Genomic DNA, 21,574 nt, shown 5'->3' with positions numbered 1-21,574 from the left:
TCTTTGGTATTTTTTGTAGATTTAACTAAAGAAATGGGAACAAATGATGTGCTTTTGTGACAGGCTGCTAGTAATAAAGTGCCTAAAGATACAATTTAATACAATTTGCCAAGATGTCTGTTATGTGTAGAAAGACACTGTGTTCATCGCTCGAGTTAAGTGTTTTATTGTGGTTAGTGAGTCATACGTAAGTTAAGTGGTTCAAGAAACAAACAAGCAAACATTTCCCTGAAAATGGTCACGTAAAAGGACTGAACATGAGTGAAAAAGCAGCCATTGTCCAAAGAAAAACTTTAAATGACCTTCAGAAAGCCAAGACCTGCTCAAGACCACTTTGAAAAAGTACAAGAAAGTCTGGTTCTTTCGAAGCAAAATATAAACTAATGACAGGTGACTCTGGACTTTTGCGCAGTACCTTACCCTGTACTGTATTACAAATAAATGAGTAGAAAAGAAAGGAAAGTTTGCAAGCTCACCTGGGGACTAGTAGCTGGGGGAGTGGCTTTTTATGTGTATGCCCTTATGCATCACATGAAACAAAATGAATGATGAGCAGTAAAAATGTTCTTAAGTAATGTGCTTAACTGTACTGGAGAATTTCTGTTTTCTGTTAATTCACATTCATCTCCAGTTAATGCTGGATTTGCAGGTATTATAAATAGCCATAAAACATCAGCTTATAAAATATGTTTTTGCATGTTATTGAAATTATAATCCACAAGACTCTTGGCTTAAGTTTTTCTGCGTCATTTTGCCGATTATACTTGTGTGCCTTCAGTTAATCAGCTCGCAGTGTTTCTGCATTGTAATACTTCATTGGAATCAAGCGTGTTGGAAAACTCATCAACGAGCACACCTGAGCATTGTGACCAATGCTCAATTTACTGCAGTACCGAAGCAATCCAGCAGGAGCGCTGTCCGTCAAGTATTTAACATAGAAGAAGAAAAGCGATACGTCATGGCGGCTGACAGTTTACGATGATTTAACGAAAACAGTAAAGACTCGTGCAAGTTGGATTTAAAGCGTTTAAACCGGACGCAGGAATAATAAAACTCCACCGACAAAATGCTAATAACTTTGAAGACCTTACAGCAGCAGACTTTCAAAATCGACATCGATGAAGAGGAGACGGTGAGAGTTAATAATCATGCATTTTGTGACAGGGGAGTGGAATGGGAGTTGAGTATGTCCTGAAATCGACATGATTTGTTTTGACCATTTCCAGTTTTGGCGTTTTATAGGCAAGTCTGGGTTATAACGTAAGATTCTTTTTGGATGCGTCTGACGTGCATTAGAAGTTCGGCTTAATGCAGATGCGCATTATTTTTAAAAACCAATCAGGAAATTGTTTTTGTTTTCAGCATTTAGCCGTAGCCCACTTAAGGCTCCAAATGTGAGTGTTACGGGGGGCGGCGTGGGGTTGACAGGTTAGCTTGAACCTTACCATTTTAGTGTTTCTCAGTCTTTTTATGTTAGCTTGTAAAACTTATTGTAATTGGAACATTTGGGTTAAGGTAAAACAAGAAAACATTGGTGCCATTTAGAGAAAGTAGTGTTATTTAAAGTAATTAAAACATGTTGTACTTGTTATTAAGCTTGTATAAACTCCCTTTTGTCTTTGGGCAAAGATATAAATCTTTGAGCTAGCGTTAGCTTTAACCGTCGGCTACTGAAGGCCGGCTGGCTACAGCACATCTCATTACATCTCATTCTAATATGATTAACTTTAGTGCAGACACTTTACTTTTACTTTCGACGTGCTTGTATGCATATTAGTCGCCAGATTATAGTTGCACTGCTTTTAAATGTATGGTTTTGCATAATCACCGATGACACAGCTGACACAGTTGGGTCACACTTTGGACTTTTACTCCTGTTAGCGTTGCAGGGCTGGACAAAATGGTGCCAGTAAAACATCTTAATGGTTTTGTTGGTAAGGGATGAAAATATGAAGTAAAAATGCATATGTTTATTTCACAGGTGAGGACATTGAAAGAGAGGATTGAGCAGGAAAAGGGGAAGGAAATCTTTTCAGTTGCCGGACAGAAACTGATTTATGCTGGTATGTTATATGCTCTTGTATCTTCTTAACTTCTTTCTTTCTTCAAGGAAATATTCATTTTTTAAAAATTACTTTATTCTTTTAGCCCTTTTTAAGCACACAGTTACAAAGTGCTTCAAAGTTTGGATAAAATCACACATTAAAGAAAAGCGTCAAACATGCCAACATTGGCTTACATTCAGTCCTACATACACACAACTCCAATAAACGCATAATGAAACATGAGTGAACATTTAAGAAAACACTAACAGTCGTTTAAACTACACTGGTCCAGAATTTAGGAGCTACAGCCTCAAAAGTATGATCACCTTGAGATTTAAAATGAGGGCGGGGAACTGTTAAAAGACCCTGATCAGATTATCGAAGAGGTTGACAGCTGTTATAAGGTCTCAGTAGTGTTGCTATATATGCAGGAGCTGATTTTTTTATTTGTATTTTTGAGTTGTAGGCTAGGGCTTTTTTTTAGGTTTACAGTTCAATGAAAGACGACCATTGCAGAGCCATTGAACTGACTGAAGTTGTCCCAATTTTTGTTGCTTTTTGTATGTATGCTTTTAAACCATTATTGGTATTATTGGCTGTAGTCACACAGCCCTAATGACCAGTTAGCAACCTGCTGTCAGCGACCCACTGGTTATCCCCTGTTGCTAGGGAAAATGTGCATTCCCTGACCAGCTGTCAAGTGGTTGCAGGAAGTTACTAGTAGTGGCTATATGGAATTGGTCACAAAAAGGTATTCAGTGCTGCCCTGAAAACCTTTGAACTTTAGACACTAAAGCGTTGATTATAGTCTCAGGGTTCGCTCAGGTCCTCATGACGTTTCATTGTCACACTGTGAGTGAGAGTTGAGGGTCTGTGCGGATGTCTACATGCCTGACTGTGTCTGGTGATTAGCAAATCGTCAAAAACAGTTGGGCAATCACAGCATCGCAAGGCGACCAGGGCAGAATGAACACTAAATTTATCCATTTTGTTAAGAACCAATTTATCCATCCATGGTACCCACATCTGTACAATTCCCCTTTGAAATAATGCAAAGACGGTCACACGTGCAACAACTCGTGGAGGGAAATTGCCCTTAGCATCAATGTTGGCATTTTGAATTGAGTCGTAGAGGGCCTGTACTTCCGCTATACGTAGACCCCCAGGCAACTACTCATGTGAAATCAAGTCCTCTAGACAACCTTCAAATGGGCTTGTAAATACTATAATAGGATTAACTCACACATCTCCAGTGTGCGTGAACACATCTGTAACCTGGTCTTTACATCAGTCATGTCTTAGCAGACTGCTGCGTTTGCTTGTAGTTAATATGGAAGACAACAACTTGTCTGCAAATACACTTGATGTACAAGCTGTGTGTTAAAGAAGCTGTGCGAACTGTAAACAAAACATTCATCTTCAAACTAAAGGTTGTGTCTTTTGAAACACGTTGGAGTTGCAATAAAGCACTGCTTTTACTTTGAAGGTGAATGTTCTGTTTCTAACTTGCGTTGCACAATCGAGTGTTTGCGGACAACTTGGTATCTTCCATGTGAGCTTTTGGCGACCATGATAGTCGGCTAGCAAACAAAAGAATAATGAGGGTGCAGTCAGCAACCTCCAACAACCGCTCGTCAACCAGTGAATGAATACATATTTTTTTCCTAGCCTTCAAAGGGTTTCCAGGGTTACTGGCCAACCCTTTGTTGGGCTGACTAGGCTCTAGGGCTATGTGACTGAGTCCTTAATCAAGTATATTCAGGGAACCTGTTGCAATTGAAGTCACCACAAATGCTAATTTTCCTTTGTTTAAATAATTTTTGCTAGTGTCTATATTTCAAAAAGTGCAATAGAGGGAAAAGCTGCATTAAAAATATAGATTTTTGTCTCCCTCAAACTTAAGTGACACAGCTGAGCTTTTGTGTTTTTGAAAACCATCGGGGGCTCATTGTACTTTAGAAGCTTTGTCTATATAACAATACTGTATTGCCATTTAGACCTCAGGGTTTTGCTTGACCTGCTAAAAAATTCTCCGACATACATAAAGTACAAAACAAAAGCCGTGTAGCAAATCATATCATGAAGAACAAGTTGTGGTGATAAATTCAGATGATTCATCTGTTTACTGACATAGTTTGATATTATCTGTTGTTGAGGTTAAGGGAGGGAATACCCTGAAGTTTTGACTTTTTTTTTTTTGTGTTACAGGAAAAATCCTCAGTGATGACTCACCGCTCAAAGAATACAAAATCGACGAGAAGAACTTTGTGGTCGTCATGGTGACAAAGGTTTGGGAATTAGGAATAGTTTTAGTAAATTGCAGGTGTTCTTTGTCAAGCACATCTTGTGATGTTTCTGTAGAACGCCATGTCCTTGCATATTATGAGTACAAGCTCATACTCGACTATGATTCGGCATTTCCAACCACTTGTCTGCTATTAAATATCCTCTTCTGCACAGGAACGAGTGCTCACAGCATGATCAGTACAGTATGGATAGAAGGTCACTGTTTAGCTCTGCTGTCTATTCCACTGCATGGAAAATTAGTTGTTCCAAGCAGGGATTATCCTCAAAACGTACAAGAATTACTTTTTTACGATTTTTTTTAAAAAAATTTTTTAAATTTTTTAAAAAAAAATTTTTTTGGGGGGGGGGTTGTTTTTTGTTTGTTTGTTTTTTAACTCTATTGTGCTACACAATGGTCCCCTGCCTGTGAAAATGTGTCTATAAGAAATAGGCTGATTGTAGCCTTCAATAAGTTTGTAAACTCTCCAACCAAACTTAAAATAGATTAAAAAATAAAGTGCAGAAAAACATAAAACAAAAACAAAAAGTTTTAATTTGTTAATTGGCTCTTTTATCTGCACTTTCATGTGAGCTACTGTACTCTTTCTCTCTCCACTCCTGTGCTCCCTGTTTTGCAGAGAATGTGCAGTTTATACTGTGTGTCTGTAGGCCTCTAATCTTATTTGCTCAGCAGTGCAGAGTAGTCTAGAAAAAAAATACTGATAATAAGAAGCCAAATATTGCCCAAAATATCAGAACCCCCTCTTCTACATCACTTCACAAACTTCACACTGGAGTCCTGAGGAATACAGCCGCCACAACTGAAATAGATTGCACAGTCCAGAGCAAAAGTAGGCCCAACAAAGGTAATGAAAATCAGTTTCTCCTAATGATGAGTAATGTAAAAGTAGCACAATTACTTGGGCTCTGATTCATGTTTGAGGCTGAGTTGTAAGCCACAGAAAATGAAGGCAATGTCTTTGTGTATTTAAAACATGTTGTTTTGGGTATGAGCAGGTGCTTTTACAGTTTTATACTTTGGAGAATGGTGTAGTTCCAAATTTAAGATCCATGAGGTAAAATGCTGATTATGAGAGAGGAGCGACTGCAGTGCCAAAATTGTTGCTTATGTATCTAGAAGCTATAGGTTTATGGTATTAAAAAATGAGGGCTGTCCCAAATACCTACATCAATAGTGAAGTTTTGGGCCTTCTAAGGATTCACATAGTCACATAATCGGCTACAACCTTAGAACTTTTTATATCCAAGCAATCGTTCATTGAGCAAATCCTTGTTTTTGGCTGGATATTTCCTGAGGCTGTCTTTTTGTTGCTCACACTGTCTGACCCATAGCAGCCCACTGAGCTTCCTAAGGAATCAGTCCCAAATTCCATGTGATGCGACAGCTGATCCAGCAGAGAGCAGCCTTAAGTAAAATACAGCCCAAATTTACCATTTTGATTACAACTAAAAGAGAAAAAAAAAAAACTACAAATTTGTTTTGCAGCCTAAAAAAGCCCCCGCTGCCTCACAGTGTTCAACAGCAGTGCCTGCTCCCAGCACTACAGCTCCAGCTGCACAGTCTGATTCATCATCCACTTCAGACAAACCAGCAGAGCAATCTTCTACAGACGACAAACCAGAGGAGAGCCAGCCTTCAACAACTGAAGCATCTTCCACTTCTGTCGGGTAAAGACGGGCTGATGCTTCTCTTTAACTGTTCAGTGTGTGGCTTTGAGAAACGACTTTTAGACCTAATCCAAGGTCTCCTTCTGTTACAGACGCTCTGGAGATTCAACAAACTTAATCAGTGAAGCAGTTTCAAATCTAGGTAAGCTTGTTTTTGTGAGGTTTAGTATTCTATTGCGTTCTATTGTTGTTGGATTTCTATTTTTTCTTGTTGTTGTATTTGAGGGGAAAGATTTTATAATGGCTAAAGTAGGGCTGTTTGATATAACAATATATATCGGATGACTGTATAAAAACGTCTATCATTTCCTTTTACGCTATCGTTTGTTTCGTGGTGTCACAAAATAAACCATTTACGGCAATAATTTTTCATCGTTTTGATGGTCACTGTAGTGGCTATATTAATTTCTTAAAGTTTTCTCTTTCTCTTATATTTAATATAACCACACTACGGACGGACAAGCGCCTGTTTTTATGCGTTGTCGTTAGCAACAACAACGGTAAAACCATCGCGTGTCCGCTTTTTTATTTTCCACATAAAGCTTTCACAATAAAGTTCAAGATACTGTTGAGACTTTTCAAAATAAACTAATTCACATGAAAGAGTATGCAGTGTTTACGGATGAGAAGCAAAAAAGAGCCGCCAGGTGCTAAAAAATAAACCCTAGACTCAAACGTTGGAACGGGCTTTTCCCCGCAGCACGCCGTGCAATAAATATTCACAAAGAAAATAGCGGCTGTTACAACTTATGTCTAAAAATGTATCGTTTCATGCATCGGTTAAAACACTCGACTCCAGGTACATGACGCGCAGCTGGAAACACTTCACGCAAGTCGAGCTGCCCGAGATTCACAGAATTTAAAATGTTAATTTTTAATTTTTTTTAATTTTATTTTTTTTAATATCGTTATCGATAGATGTCTTATATCAGGATATGAGATTTTGGTCATATCGCACTAGAGATGGCACGATACCACTTTATGTCCGATACCGATACCGATATCATAAATTTGGATATCTGCCGATACCGATATGAATCCGATATAGTGTTTTTTAATCAACAAAACTGTTTTTTTAAATATCTTGCTGCATTTTGTATAAGTTCATACTCAAGTTTAAAACAACAACTACACTAAAGCTATTCTGTTATACCTGTATGCAAAAAAAAATATTTCATAGTTCAGCAATACTGATCAATCTAATAAACTTAAACCTACACCATCCTCCCTATTCTGGTATTTTAAAGAGTACTTAGCATAAATATTAAGCAACCTAACTAATAGGGTTCCAACTCCCAGCAACAACAAAAATAAATAAATAAAAAATAGGGAACCACCCCTCACGCTCCACCTCATGATGCTTAATCGACGTAATCAACCTTAATTTGATGAAGTGTGAAAAAAAAATGCACAGAAATCAATTATTTTTCAAGAAATATTAAATAGATTCAACATCTTTCTTCAACAAAATTGCAGACTGCACAGATGGTACCTTCCCAAAGGAAAAAGTACTATAGTTTACTAGGGTATATATATTAGACTTAATAGTTACTATATACAGTAATGGACTTCTATTCATTTTGCATCAAATTAAAACTTTGGGTGTCAGATAATTATTTATTAAAAGCTAGACATTTTAAATGAGAATAAGAAAGAAAAGTATGTCTTTGTGCCCCCTTTTCCCTGTTAATGCCCTATCGGCCCCCCTGGCTAAACTTTGCTAGATCCGCCCCTGCACAGTTACCAGCGTCAGCTACGTAGAAAAAGATCCTGGAGTAGAAAGTAATATTAAATACATTCTAACAACAGCTGATCAAGCTTAAACGTGCTGCTGTTGTTCAGCCGCTGGTTTCCTCTTTCTGGTGCAAAGTGGGCCAAAAGCAAACTAGAGACACGGACTCGCGACAGAAAAGCCGATCAGCTGATCGTTAAGCAGTTTCATGATTGAAGTAGCAGCAAGAAGAGGCAGTCGCTTGTTAAGCTTAACGCAGGAATGCTTTACAAACATTCAGAGATGGACTTACAAACTTGCTTTACTTCTCTCTGGATAACTTTGTCGGAGATGAAATGCCGGGTTGCTAGCGAAGCTCCACATGCTATCCAGACCACCGACAGGTCCCGCATGCCACAGCCGCTCTATCACGTGATGCATACTGCTCCGACGTGCTAACGTTCTGAGGCGAGTTACGGCGTGTTGCAAGTTTTGTGAGGTGCTTTCGTGATATTTAATGGATCGGATTACATTTTTTATTTTTCTCCGATATCCGATCCAGTAATTTAGGTCAGTATCGGACCGATACCGATACGTAATATCGGATCGGTCCATCTCTATATCGCACAGCCCATGTCCCTGTTGAAACCGAACATATATGCAGATATTGGGTCATTACAATGTTGCACCATTGAGCAGAAGTTCCTAAGTTTACTACATTCTTCTAGAAGTGGCTGATGACGTACTAAATGTCGGAAAGCAAAACTTGACTTTCAGTTTGTAATAACGAAATGTTCCGTCTTTGTGTTTGTATCCGTACAGTGACAGGCTCTTCATATGATGCCATGGTGAATGAGATGATGCTCATGGGTTACGAGAGGGAGCAGGTGGTGGCTGCTCTGAGAGCAAGCTTTAACAACCCCGACAGAGCTATGGAATACCTCCTCACAGTAAGAGCAGTGAAATTTTTAACAGAGTATTGTATATTCAGTAACTGTGTCATAGCAAACAAACAGGTGTATGTCATCAATTTCCCCACAGGGTATCCCAAGCAGAAATCAGGGTAATGCATCAGGTCGTGATGCAGCGGCGCCTCCAGCGAGTGGAGCTCCAGCTGTACCTGCAGGCAATGCTAGTGCTCCTGCCAATACTAGGTCTTCACCAAGTGCTGGGGGAGGTAAATGGCCTTATATTGTTCTGCAGCTTCAATGAAAAAATGTTTTTCTTTGTTCTTCTTCCTGTGGCTCTTTTTTTTTTTTTTTTTTTTTTTTTTTTTTTTTTCTCCCCCTTGTCTTTGTGTCTTTTTTCTTTCAATTTTTTGCCTGCGCTGTGTGACTCATACTTGTAGGCAATCCACTGAACTTCCTAAGAAATCAGCCCCAATTCCAGGTGATGCGACAGCTGATCCAGCAGAACGCAGCCCTTCTTCCCGCCCTGCTGCAAGAGATCGGCAGGGAAAATCCAGAGCTGCTGCAGGTGACAGGACAGAGCCTTATGTGTCAAAAAATAAAAATGTTGTTGGAAACATGGATGTAGTAAAGGCTTTTAACATAATTCTTATTTAATATAATTAAGGGGTTAAAAAGTCACATTTCACTTAACAGGTCACTTGACCAGTTCATACTTCTACTTACTCAATGCAAGATTAACTGTTTTTCCAGTTTGGATAGAATACACCTTCCCTTTGGAAGGCCTGATATCAGTGTTAAGTTGATAAGCTATATCCCTTACTCTGAAGGAGGGGCTCAGAGAATCACTCTTTTATATTTGAGGAAGCATCAGACTGAATTTAAGCGTTACAACAAATAATTTAATGAAATAATTCTAATTTAGTGAAGTGGTATTTTTAACTTTTTTTTTTTGCGTTGCTCAGTTCAAATGTATGTATTTGCATTGCTTTCTTTTAGCTAGTTGGGAATCACTATCACAAGTGCACATCTTTACCGTGAAACCGAAATCGTATAAGCTGAAGAAGATGAGTCCTCAAGCTTACATAATGGGAATTTGAAAAGCACCATGACTGGAGATTTTCAGTTATGGCAGATGTGAAATACCTCTGCTCAAACTGCTCACACTTTGCTGTTAGCTTCTGCTATGCTGTTAGCACTCAAATTCAAATTCAAATTTTATTTGTCACGTACACAGTACGATATGCAGTGAAATGCTTAGACAACTGCTCGTGACCTAAAGGGGGGAAAAAAAAAAAAAGGAAAAGGCTATGAATAAGATAGGAAATAAATATGAAAAATTAAAAAGGGTAAATTTAACTAGGAAGGAATAAAATATAAATTAAGGTTAAAAATGAAATAACTGTACAACAAAATACACAGTATAGAACTATATAAGAATGTATGAAGTAATATAAAAAAATAAAAAAATATATACATACATACATACATACATACATACATACATACATACATACACACACAATAACAGCAGCTGTACAAGTATTAACTGGAAATGAAGAATATAGTGACCAGAGTTGTGCACTCCACATTATGTCTTGTGCAGTGCAAATATGCTTTAAGTGATGAAGTGAAAACAATGTCCAGAATGTTCAGTGTGTGTGTAAGAACCATATGTGTGGGTCAGTACTGTGTGGTGGTGTGATTGAGAGACCGTATCGCCTGCGGGAAGAAGCTCCTCCTCAGTCTCTCTGTGTTGGTCTTCAGGGAGCGGAATCGCTTTCCTGACCTCAACAGAGAGAACAGTCTGTTGTTGGGATGGCTGAGGTCCTTCACGATCTTCCTGGCCTTGGTCCAGCACCGCCTGCTGTAGATTGAGTGCAGGTCAGGGAGCTCGGAGCGGATGGTGAGCTCAGCTGACCGCACAACCCTCTGTAGAGCTCGTCTGTCCTGCATGGTGCTGTTCCCGAACCAGGTTAAGATGTTTCCCGTCAGGATGCTCTCTATGGTGCACGAGTAAAAGTTCCTGAGCACCTTGGAGGGCAGTTGGAAGTCTCTCAAGCGTCTGAGGTGGTAGAGACGCTGACGGGCCTTTTTCACCACGGTGTTGATGTGACAGGACCATGACAGGTCCTGCGTGATGTGAACTCCGAGGTATTTGAAGCTGTCCACTCTCTCCACTGGGCACTCGTTGATGACGGGGGTCTGGTAGTTCCTCTCCTGCTTAGTGCTGAAGTCCACTATCAGCTCCTTTGTCTTACTGACGTTTAGAAGGAGGTTGTTCCTCTGGCACCAGTTCTCCAGATTCCTAATCTCCTTCACGTAGGCCGTCTCGTTGTTATCAGAGATCAGGCCCACCACGACGGTGTCGTCAGCAAACTTGATGATGGTGGTGGAGCTGGTAGTGGCCACACAGTCATATGTGTACAGAGAGTACAGCAGGGGGCTCAGAACACACCCCTGGGGGGCTCCAGTGCTGAGAGTGGTGGAGGCTGAGACATGTCCGCCCATCCTTACTGCCTGTGGTCTGCCAGTTAGGAAGTTGGAGATCCACTGACACATAGATGAGCTGAGTCCCAGATGCTCCAGCTTGGTGGTGAGTGTGGAGGGAATTATGGTATTAAATGCAGAGCTGTAGTCTATGAAGAGCATTTTAACATAATTCCCCCTTCTAGTGTCCAAGTGAGTGAGTGATGTGTGGAGGAGATGAGAGATGGCATCGTCTGTGGAACGATTTGGACGGTAAGCGAACTGTAGTGGGTCCAGTGTGTCTGGTAGTGAAGAAATGATGAAGTCTCTGACCAGGCGTTCAAAGCACTTCATCACTACTGAGGTGAGGGCTACAGGGCGATAGTCATTGAGAGAAGCAGGGTGGGGTTTCTTTGGGACAGGAACAATGATGGACTCTTTGAAGCATGTGGGGATCACTGACTGAGATAAAGAGATGTTGAATATCTCAGTGAACACAGGAGCTAGCTGGTATGCGCAGTCTCTGAGGATACGACCTGGGGGTCTGGTCCTGCTGCTTTCCTGGTGTTCACTCTCTTGAAGGCTCTCCTCACATCATGCTCGGAGATGACGAGCACGTTTCCGGTGCTGCCAGTATCACTCCTGCCAGCAACTGTTACACTGCTGCTGACTCACAGTTGGCAAGGAACACAGAAATGAAGAATTGCTTCAGCCTGTTGTGAGCATATCTAATCTGGCTTTTCAAGTGGGGAATAGTCTGATATACTGTCCATATATCAGATCAGTTCATTCCTAACTTGGCATATTAACAAGTTTAACCATAAGATTAGAAAAAAAATTATATCAAAATTGCTCTACATTGAGAGCAAATTGTAGAGTGATTGTCTCCCCTTCCAGGTTGTCTCCTTAGGCACCTCTGGACCGTTTCCAGAGTAGTTTCTGTTTTTAGTACGCGTCCTAGGACTCCAAATCTGATTACTTGCACCACTTCACCATGGATGACCAAGGTCTGAGTCAGTTCATCGAGTTAAGAATGCAACAAAGAGCTTACGGCATGAATTTGTCTCTAACTATAAACTATAAACATACAGCTCTGCTGTAGCCTGTAGCATAAAGGGGTGTCTGAGGAAGAACATTAAACTCAAACCACCTAAACTGTGACACGGGCTGTAGTAGCAAAAGCGCTGGAAGTAGTGGAGTGCTGCCATGAGGAGACTACTTATAAGGGGAGCGCAGACAAATTGACTTTAAGTCAGAAAATATGTATTTTTTTTGAATTTGTTTATTTTAGAAGTGAAACTTTCTGGCTTCATGTTGTGTTGAGTTGTGTGACTGCACAGCAAATTCATGAGATTCCAGCTGCTTTGTGCAAATAAACCTTTAGACCCTTGGTGTTTGCGAGTCTTGTGACTCTAGGAAACTACTATACCTAATCACCTATTTTTTTTCTAATTATAAAATTATCGTTTGTAGTCTTTATTTTTAATGTATTATTTATTTCTGCAGTAGAGAGTTTCCATTGCTATGGAGTCTTCTTTTTATCTACCACACTAGGAGATCAGCAGCCACCAAGAGCAGTTCATTCAGATGTTAAATGAACCCGTCCCAGAGCCAGTGCCAGGAGGTGGCAGCAGTGGAGCAGGAGGAGGAGGAGGAGGTGGCGGCGGCGGCGGCGGAAATCAAATGAACTATATCCAGGTCACACCACAGGAGAAGGAGGCCATTGAGAGGGTGAGGAGAACGACACATGGATGACACATTTTCCATAATTGCAAAGCTCAAGGCTCCTTTACCAAACATGGTGGACTATCTATGTGAACCAGTTTCCCTTACATGTCACATTTGTGCAACATTTACTCAACAAAATGTCAAATGAAGGGATATTACTGACTGGGGAGTATGTATTAACGTATTGATTGACTAACTTTAAGCTATGACTCTCTGATTCCAGCTAAAAGCCTTAGGATTTCCAGAGGGACTTGTTATACAAGCCTACTTTGCTTGTGAGAAGAATGAGAACTTGGCTGCCAACTTCCTTTTACAACAGAACTTTGATGAGGATTAAACAAGCCATCTTCATACCACTTTCTCTATGTTTTGATTGCAGATTTTTTTTTGATAAATGTGCACAATAAGCCTTTTAGTTTCCAAAAAAACTATTTTATTCACCACTTCCACGTTCTACTTTCTTTGTAACACTGGATCTTTATCAGCTGGTGGCTGCTGTACGAGGGGAGGATTTTGTTTGTTATTGGTTAAAAATGAAGTAAAAATTAAATTACAATAATTTTGCATCAGAAATAATCTGTTTATTATTTGTTATACTTAAGACCAGTATGTTTTATGTTAAGTTTTTTTTCTGTTATGTGAGATGAGTTCTGGGTTCATCTGAAAGGTTCTGACAGTATTCATGCACTCTTATTTGATTTTTGGAGTTGACTTAAAATGGAGATTTGAAAAATTAAAGTGTTCAACACAAGCAACGTGGAGTTTTGTTTGTATTTATTTTTTTTATTCATCTTTGTTTTTCAGCATGAAAAAACACCACGATTAACTGCTTATCTGAGTTAGTGTTGTGTTTCGGAGGTGGATCTGGAGCCTGTCCCAGTAGGGTACACTAAACTGGTGAATCTGCAATACGCATAGATGGATAGATATGCATGCATTTTAACATGTGTGGTGCTATGGAGAAGTATTAGCCTTCTTCCTGATTTATTTTTTTTATTTTTTTATTTTCAAATAATCAAACAAATGTAATATTAGAGGTAACTTGAATAAATACAAAATCCAGTTTTTCATTTATTAATGTGAAAATGTTAATGTTCCCAAACTTGCCAGGCCTGGTGTAGGAAAACGCCTGAAAACCAGTTGTACCACATTTGGAGGAGATGATTTTTCAGAGCACTGTATAAAGAGGGTCAAAGCTTTGGGAGAAGTAATACAGTGCTTTTTTTTTTTTTTTTTTTTTTTTGCTGTTAATAAATGTGTATACTCACTTTTACATCTATATGTAAAAAATTAATAAACACACATACACAAGAAATCCACAATCCGTCTGACACTTTAGTCATTAAAATGCTGAATTAAAAGACATTGAAAATTAGCATATTCTTTCTGTAGCAACAAGCACTACAAATGACACCTGCAATTATAGCCGTCTGGTTTAAGAAGTGTAATTCTTAATTAAAAGGGAGATTCTGAAGGGATCGTGCTGTGCTTGAACCAAATAAACCTATAGGGGGCAACATAGACCACAATATATTTCCAACTTCCAAGCCTGAAGATGTGTGACTGGGGGCTACTACTCACAACAAATGGAAAGCAATGCTACCTGCATGGTCCACATCCTTCTTTTCCCCTTGTCATCCCTGTGCTGTGGTACTTAAGTCTCTAAAGAATGCTGTAATGTCCTAACTATAGGATGCTTTTTCCCTGTAATCAGTATGTGATGTTTTGAATCATCTTATAAATTCATATTGTTAAAAAATTATAATAAAAATTTTGTATTATTCAAAGGCTGTACACTCTCAAAGAGCAGTAAACCTCAGAGACACAGCAGCACCACTCAGGCGATCACGTAATCCTCAAAGAAAACAAATCCAATGGAGGCCACAGTACAAATTCACTCAGGATTGAATTTAAGGTGAGTCTCTATGGGTTTTTGTTATTATCGTTGCTTCACCACAACATCTGATCTCAGGCTTCACCCACCTGCCAAGTGCCACTTTAATAAATGTAACTATACAGCAAATGTGTCAACATCTAAATACACAAGTAAATACTCATACATGGGTTCTTATGTTTTTACCCTTTTCTTTCTTATCAGGATGTAAATTACTTTTTTCTTTCTTGATAAATTTAATAAAATTCTTTGCAAGGTGCTATAATGTCATCACGCTACAAATCCAAATACTTAGTGATAAATAACACAGCTGTTGCAAACCCAGTGTTAGATACAGTGGTAGATTTATTACATTTTGACATCCTCTGTCAAAATGAAGGGCTATTTAAATATCTAAAAATGATCACCATCTGTATTTTAAACTTATTTGACATACATAAAAATAAGTACGGTTATTATAGTCCAAATCTCTACGAGGTCACACTGTGAGGCCTGCACAGTATAGGTATAGAGCCTTAACGGCTCAGCAACATCACCTTTCTACTGAGCTCTTTTCAGTGCTGTAAGTCTCAGGTCATCTATCTCACCGCAGCATATCTGAGTGCTTGTACTCCTATTGTGCACATCGGTGTCAGATTTGGTGTCACCCTTGAACGTCAGCCACCAACTCAGTTGTCCTCCCAATTCATCCGCCTGACAGGTGGAAAGAGAACTCCATGGAAGTGCGACATTGTAGGAGTGAATTTTCTTTGGAAAACCTTTTTTAACGGCAACATTGTGTTAGGTCGCCTGGAGTGATCTCACCATTACCACAGAGGTCAGTGCAGTAATCTTCAACTTACTGTAAAACTTTTTTTTATAGGACTAATGTCTTTCATCCTGCCAACTGTTCATGTCTTTAGATATCAAAGGTTGTCAATGAAATGGCATAAAGGTCATAAAGATTTTTCTTCTTATACCAAATACATTTTATTATAATGTAAAATACAAAACAATAACAAAGAATTATTATTTACAAATGTACAAAGTTCAAGATTATATTACATATTTTGGCTATAAACAAACAAATATTTGTTCAGAGTTATTCATTCAATACAAAAATACAAGCGTCTCATATAAATTATTGCACTTTGCAGCTGCAGTGCATTGAAGATTGCCATCACCTTTAAAAAAAATGAAGTGTTTACCTGATTTAAGTCAGATTGCGGAAGAGAGGTTTCCAAGAAACACAAAAACCATATGGCACTTTTTCATTTCACCCTTTTTGTATAATCTTTGGTACCTTTTATTACAAAAAAACCCTTCAGTCACTGAGCACCATTCTGTATAAATTAACATTGTACCTGAAATCAATGGCATTGCAGGTGAAATGTGTATATAAATATATATGTATTTAATTGTACAGTGTGTCGTTTACAGGGCCTATGAAGACATGTTGCTGGTAAAGGCCTCTGGAGATGTTTTTTCTGTTGCTCCTGGTTTCCCTGACAAAAATACACTTCCAGTTCGAAAAAACCCCCAAAAAAACAGTTGGCACCTGGTCCTCCAAGTTTTGTCGGTTAAATAACACAAATTCCAGTTTGGTCCCTTTCATAAAAAAGTTTACAACCCTGGCTGAGAGGTCTTGTCGAGTCACCTGCACAACGTGCGAGCACGGGATCAGTCTTGAGAGAAATTCTTGGCTCTTAAAGATCCAGCGCTCTTTCATTTTTGTTTCTTGCCATGAACACCACAGCTTGTCTTGTTGCTTGACGCCAGTTTGAAGGCAAATCGTGGTTTAAAAGAAAAAAAAAACTGTAGGTCACAGGTTTGTTCAGGGTTCTGCTAACGTACATATATGTCCCCTTCCCCGCCCACTGGAGCCTTCATCCACCGACCATCCAAGTCTCATAAGTGTCTCTTCATGTGGAGAGCTAGGTGATCTGACCTTGAAAACGCCCGGTCGCATTTCTGGCACTGGAACGGCCGGTGGCCTGTGTGTTTCCTGTAGTGGCGGGTGAGCTCATCCGAACGCGCAAACTTCCAGCCACAGCCCTCCCAGTCGCAGTGGTAAGGCTTCTCCCCTTTGATGGAAACACAATACACACAGAGCGGTTAGCACTGGCCCTGAGGTTAAAAATGGCCCAGCCTTCCCCACATTCAGGAGAAAAAGAGGTCCATCCTGTCCTGCAGCTAGTGTGTAAAGGCCAAACCATCCGGCCTGGGGTTTGTATTTGAAAAGGGATCAGTATCAACCTGTTTTACTGCACCTGCTAAACAAGTCCCCCTCCCAGCCCCCACCCTTCCAGCCCCTATTCAAACATGTTTGTCCATAATGAGCAAGTGATGTTCAACAAGGAAACTATCACGAAAATAAGAGAATAAGCTTAATGAGAGCGTGCTAAGGCTAAAAGCTAACACTAGTGTAAGCGGACGCCAGAAGCGTCAAACACCCATCTGCATACCTGTGTGTGTACGATGGTGCGCTTTAAGGTGCGAGCTCTTTGTGTATGTCTTCCCGCAGCCGACAAAGTCACACGTGTGTGTCGCCACTCTCTTCCTCGGCCAGGACCGTCGACCACGTTTAGGCTTTGGCTCCTCCGGCATGCAGTCACCAGTAGATATCATGAGGGGTTCTGTGGAGTCAAAAAACAGAGGTGACAATAACTGTTATCATGGTCCCTAATCATACTCCACATGAGCAGAGAAAACTTATAACTATATCAGAGGTCACTGAACAGTGGGGTAGGCTTATAGCCGATATAACAGAGGCATAAAAATTCAATATTTGTTTAAAAAGAATGTATCTTCTGTCTCGAACTTTGAAGGGACTCAGAAAACATCAGCCTCTCTTAAATCATATAAAAGGCTTGTGCAAAATAAAGCTGCTATTCTAAAAGCTTTAATACTTCTCTGCAAAACACTGCACAGTGCCACAATTAATTAAAAAAAAACCCACCACAACAGAGAAGTGGTTCGTTTTAATGTTTTAAAGTAACAAACAACACAGATTCTATAGAAATTCAAATTCTGTATGCGGGCTAGACTTTTAAAGAGTTTTACGAGGACAAGATCCTTTTAAGTGCAATACTTTGAACCAATGGCTCGTTTAAAACCATTGACTCTGTATAAGTTGTGTTCTTAGACAGATTTTAAGAAAACACAGTTTTAAGAACTCTCTATTATAATAAATGCTCTCTAACCTTGGTACTGCATGGATGATGTCTGGGCGTAGGACGTGTATCCCGGTGGCGAACTATGGTGGTATCCCTGGGGAGGAAGAGGGATCTGAGAGTGGGAATGGCCCAACACCTGGTGTTCCCGGCTCAAGGGGTGGTCCGGGGAGAGGGAAGAGGATGAGGATAACCTGCTGTTTGTCATGGAGCGCCCTCTGCCATGGAACCCAAGATCCAAGTGGCTGGGACGCTGCTGCTGCTGGCTTCCTCGTCCATGGGAGTTTACTCCAGCCAGGTGTAGGTCCATGGGTTGTGAGATGGTGCAATTACTGGGGTTTTCCTGCTTTATCCTGTGGCACGCGAAGGTCGTCGAGGCACGTGAGGGAGTCGGGTCTGACACAGCGTTAACACAGGCCTTGCTAACATTCATGCTTTGGTTGTAATCTCCCATGTCCATTGTTGTCTTGACTACAAACTTCCCATGGAGGCTCGTGGGTTGGAGGTAAGCCGGATCCAGCTCGGGTCTCATGAGCTCGGCCACGAAGCCTCCAGAGGGCGAAACATCGTTGATGTCTGGAATGGTGTAGAGCAGCTCGCTGGCAGTTCCCTGAGGGGAAGGGAGAGGGTAAGATGAGGTGAAAGACCCAGGGGAAGGAGACAGTCCCTGGGCAGAGGTGCATGCCATGGCATCCTCCTGCTGTTGCTGCTGCTGTTGTTGCTGCTGCAGAATAGAGTTGGACAAAATAAAGTCATAGTCTAAGTCCAGGTCCAGCTCTGTGTCTTTCTTGGACATGCTGGTGGCAGTGGGATGGTCTGGGTCGGGGCAGCTGCTTTCGTCTGGCACGCTGGATCTCTTAAGATGGGACAACTCCTCCTTCCATCTCTACGGGAAAGTTATAGAGGCAATTATGAGTGTGCTGGCACAATTTGATCATTTGTGTCATGTTGCTGTTTTTACAGGCACAGAGTCGAGAAAATGACACTAGGGTTTTATCCTGTCTGTCCTGCTTGAAAACAGCCCTAAAACAGGGTAATTTAGAGTGAAGGGAACCTGGATCTGCAGTATGGAGACTGATTATTATGACAGCTTAGCTACAGAGCTGAGTGTGGTGCAGAAAGTGTCCTTGGCTGTAAGCACTTCCCAAGAATACTGATTTGTAGCTGAAAGCACGAGAAGAGGCACAGGTATATCTGGTGAATAAAGAGTGGGCCCTTTTTTTAATGATCAGACTCAGAATAATCTTCCTTTCAATATTTTGAATTTGAACTGCATTTAATTGGAAAGCTAATCGAGCTGGATGCTCTCCACGGAGCAATACAGTAGCCCATGTGCGCTTCCCGTGCATGTCTCACTGTCTCCACGCTAAAGCAGCCTGTGTAAACTGGTGCACGCCCCATTGGAGCGTGGTGTCAAGCCCTGGCTGTAGTGTAACAACATGGGAGAGACACATTGGAAAAACAAACACGCTAGAAATACACTGCACCCAATTCTTTGATGCTTTTTTTATTTTTGTTTTTTACCCCACACAGTGCTATTTTTTTTTTTTTTGGCATGCGCGCATAATATGAAGTGACCACAGGATACTCACTAAATTGGCGTTTCCTATAGATTTACTCTTGATAGTGGGGCCGCTGGCAAAGGTGGATATGGAGGGCAGAAGGGTTCCACCTAATGCCATCTCGACGTCATTTGGAGGCTGCCTGAAATTTAAACAGAAAAATAACGTAAATCCTCGCGGGCTGATCCCTGGGGAGAGCGCAGGCTGTTGTAGTCCAACAAGGAGATGTTAGTCAGTCAGATGTTGTCATTAAAAGTTTGTCAGGTCCACACCTCATCGCTTAGAGTTTATATATACACACATATATATAAATGTATATATATGCGGAGTCCCGTTTGAAAAGATTCTTCTGAGGATGCGGCTGCACTGCTTTGAATATCCCCCGGATTTTAAAGTTTCTGCTCCGCGTCGCGCATTACACTTTGGTTCCAGGACATGCCACCGCGAACGGGTTAAAAGCTGCCGGGCTGCTGCATTTTTAAAGCTGAAACGATGCTAAACGGGAAGATAGACTGGGGCGACGGGGCAGGGGGGGAATCCCTTGCTCCTGTTGCCATGCAGGGACCGGCAGTCTGAACTGAGGGAAGCGCGTGAGAGGTATTCGTCTTAAATCACTGGAGCGAAGGGAACCGCCTCTGTCGCCCCGGCAACAAAACATTAGCGGAAGGGGGAGGAGGGGAGGGGACTGGAGGGAGAGGCAAGGAGAGCGAAAGATTGGAGAGAGAAGTTTGTTTGTATTCATAGCAACCGTGACTCTCCTTACTTTTTGTTAGTCGTGCGAAATGTGGTTGAAGAACCGCGTTGTTCTAAATTCTGCACACGGCTGACATGGGAATACCTGAGACTTTCGTTAATAACGACTGGAGAGTCACCTGACGTGAGCAGGTGATATTAGGGCCTAGTTTCATTAGCTAACCCTGAGTTGTAAAAACACCAGGTACCTCTGCTTTTGGCGTATTTATCCAATAACAACAACTCTATTTGTGTTTGTCATTGCTGCGTTTGTTTCCCGTCGTAATTGTGGATTTGTTATTTAGTGGCACAGAGTAGCGCCAAAAGCGGTGGCCTATCCCATGACAGGTAAATATGCAAATTATTGTGGGTAAACATTATGTTTATCTATGTTACATCACGAGCCGGGACAAGGACCCTGTGTTGGAAATCATTCGGCCACTCACTACTCCCCACTCACTGTGAAATAGGGAGCTCTGTGTAAAGGACCGCATAGGGAGTCGTTTCATATCCCCCATTTGTGTCACGCAATTAAAGCAAATATTATGCTGAGTGCTTTTCTTCCAAATTAATCAACTTTGTGGTCGTTTTTTTCATCTTCAGAATAATGCATGATGGCTTTATAGTTTGTGAAATAATAATAACTAGAAAAATTTGCATTTCCTGCGAAAATGCAGTGTGGATGCTTAAAGCTGAAGCTGTATGCAAAAAGTAGCTGAAAAAGCTGAAAAGTTGCAGAAATTGTAAAAACTTTGCAGAAGCAAAAGAAGTTTGCTAAAATGGAATAACTTAGCAGAACTGCCATATCTTAGAGGAAACATAATACTTGGCAGAAATACAATAGCATAGCAGAATTTAGCAGAAATATTGTAACTTACCAGAAACATGATAACTTCTCAAAAATACAAGAATTTAGGAGAAATAGTATAAGATAACAGAAAGAATATATTTAGCCAAAAATACTTAAACATTACAGAAACACTATGATTTAGAAAAATAGTACAACAGAGCAGAAATATTGTGATTTACCAGAGACACTGTGATGAACTATGAATATTGTAATTTTAAATTGAGACTATGTTTTAGCACAAATATTATAATTTGGCAGAAATACTATAATTTAGCAGAAATACTATATTAAGCACAAATCCTATAAAAAGCAGAAATGGTATGATTAAGCACAAATACTACATTTAGTAGAAATACTTTGTTTTAGCACAAATCCCATAAAAAGCAGAAATACTGTACTATGATTTAGTAGAAAAACTATAATTAATCAGAAATACTAAATTTAGCAGAAATACTATATTAAGCAGAAATACTATGAAAAGCAGAAATAGTATGATTAAGCATAAATACTACATTTAGCAGAAATACTATATTAAGCACAAATCCTAT

The 21,574-nt window shown here is 40.3% G+C and overlaps 2 protein-coding genes across 2 annotated transcripts; one reads left to right on the top strand and one right to left on the bottom strand.

The window, feature by feature from the left end:
* The first annotated feature begins 930 nt into the window (after window positions 1–930).
* Window positions 931–13,587, top strand: rad23b (RAD23 homolog B, nucleotide excision repair protein). Its single transcript, XM_080864238.1, has 10 exons — window positions 931–1,132; window positions 1,982–2,063; window positions 4,254–4,333; window positions 5,839–6,020; window positions 6,113–6,162; window positions 8,554–8,681; window positions 8,773–8,908; window positions 9,080–9,207; window positions 12,663–12,839; window positions 13,060–13,587. The coding sequence occupies exons 1-10, from the start codon at window positions 1,067–1,069 to the stop codon at window positions 13,171–13,173; spliced, it is 1,143 nt and encodes a 380-aa protein (XP_080720364.1). The 5' UTR covers window positions 931–1,066; the 3' UTR covers window positions 13,174–13,587.
* Window positions 13,588–15,683: 2,096 nt separating this feature from the next.
* On the bottom strand, window positions 15,684–20,036 carry klf4 (Kruppel like factor 4). The gene is made up of 5 exons (XM_080871577.1): window positions 19,717–20,036; window positions 19,475–19,586; window positions 17,913–18,768; window positions 17,175–17,345; window positions 15,684–16,793 (listed from the first exon to the last, which is right to left on the bottom strand). The coding sequence occupies exons 1-5, from the start codon at window positions 19,719–19,721 to the stop codon at window positions 16,618–16,620; spliced, it is 1,320 nt and encodes a 439-aa protein (XP_080727703.1). The 5' UTR covers window positions 19,722–20,036; the 3' UTR covers window positions 15,684–16,617.
* Between the last annotated feature and the right edge of the window lie 1,538 nt (window positions 20,037–21,574).

This window comes from Rhamphochromis sp. 'chilingali' (assembly GCF_963969265.1).
Source record: "Rhamphochromis sp. 'chilingali' genome assembly, chromosome: 2".
NCBI lineage: Eukaryota > Metazoa > Chordata > Actinopteri > Cichliformes > Cichlidae > Rhamphochromis > Rhamphochromis sp. 'chilingali'.
The sequence above is the reverse complement of the archived record's forward strand: the minus strand, read 5'-3'. Positions and strand labels throughout refer to the sequence as shown.

Coding starts and splice junctions, on each gene's coding strand:
- rad23b (XM_080864238.1), top strand. CDS start 1,067: ATGCTAATAACTTTGAAGACCTTACAGCAGCAGACTTTCAAAATCGAC. Junction 4,334..5,838: donor TGGTCGTCATGGTGACAAAG/GTTTGGGAATTA, acceptor TTTGTTTTGCAG/CCTAAAAAAGCCCCCGCTGC. Junction 6,163..8,553: donor TGAAGCAGTTTCAAATCTAG/GTAAGCTTGTTT, acceptor GTATCCGTACAG/TGACAGGCTCTTCATATGAT.
- klf4 (XM_080871577.1), bottom strand. Junction 18,769..19,474: donor CTATAGGAAACGCCAATTTA/GTGAGTATCCTG, acceptor ACTTTCCCGTAG/AGATGGAAGGAGGAGTTGTC. Junction 17,346..17,912: donor ATCATCCATGCAGTACCAAG/GTTAGAGAGCAT, acceptor TTGACTCCACAG/AACCCCTCATGATATCTACT.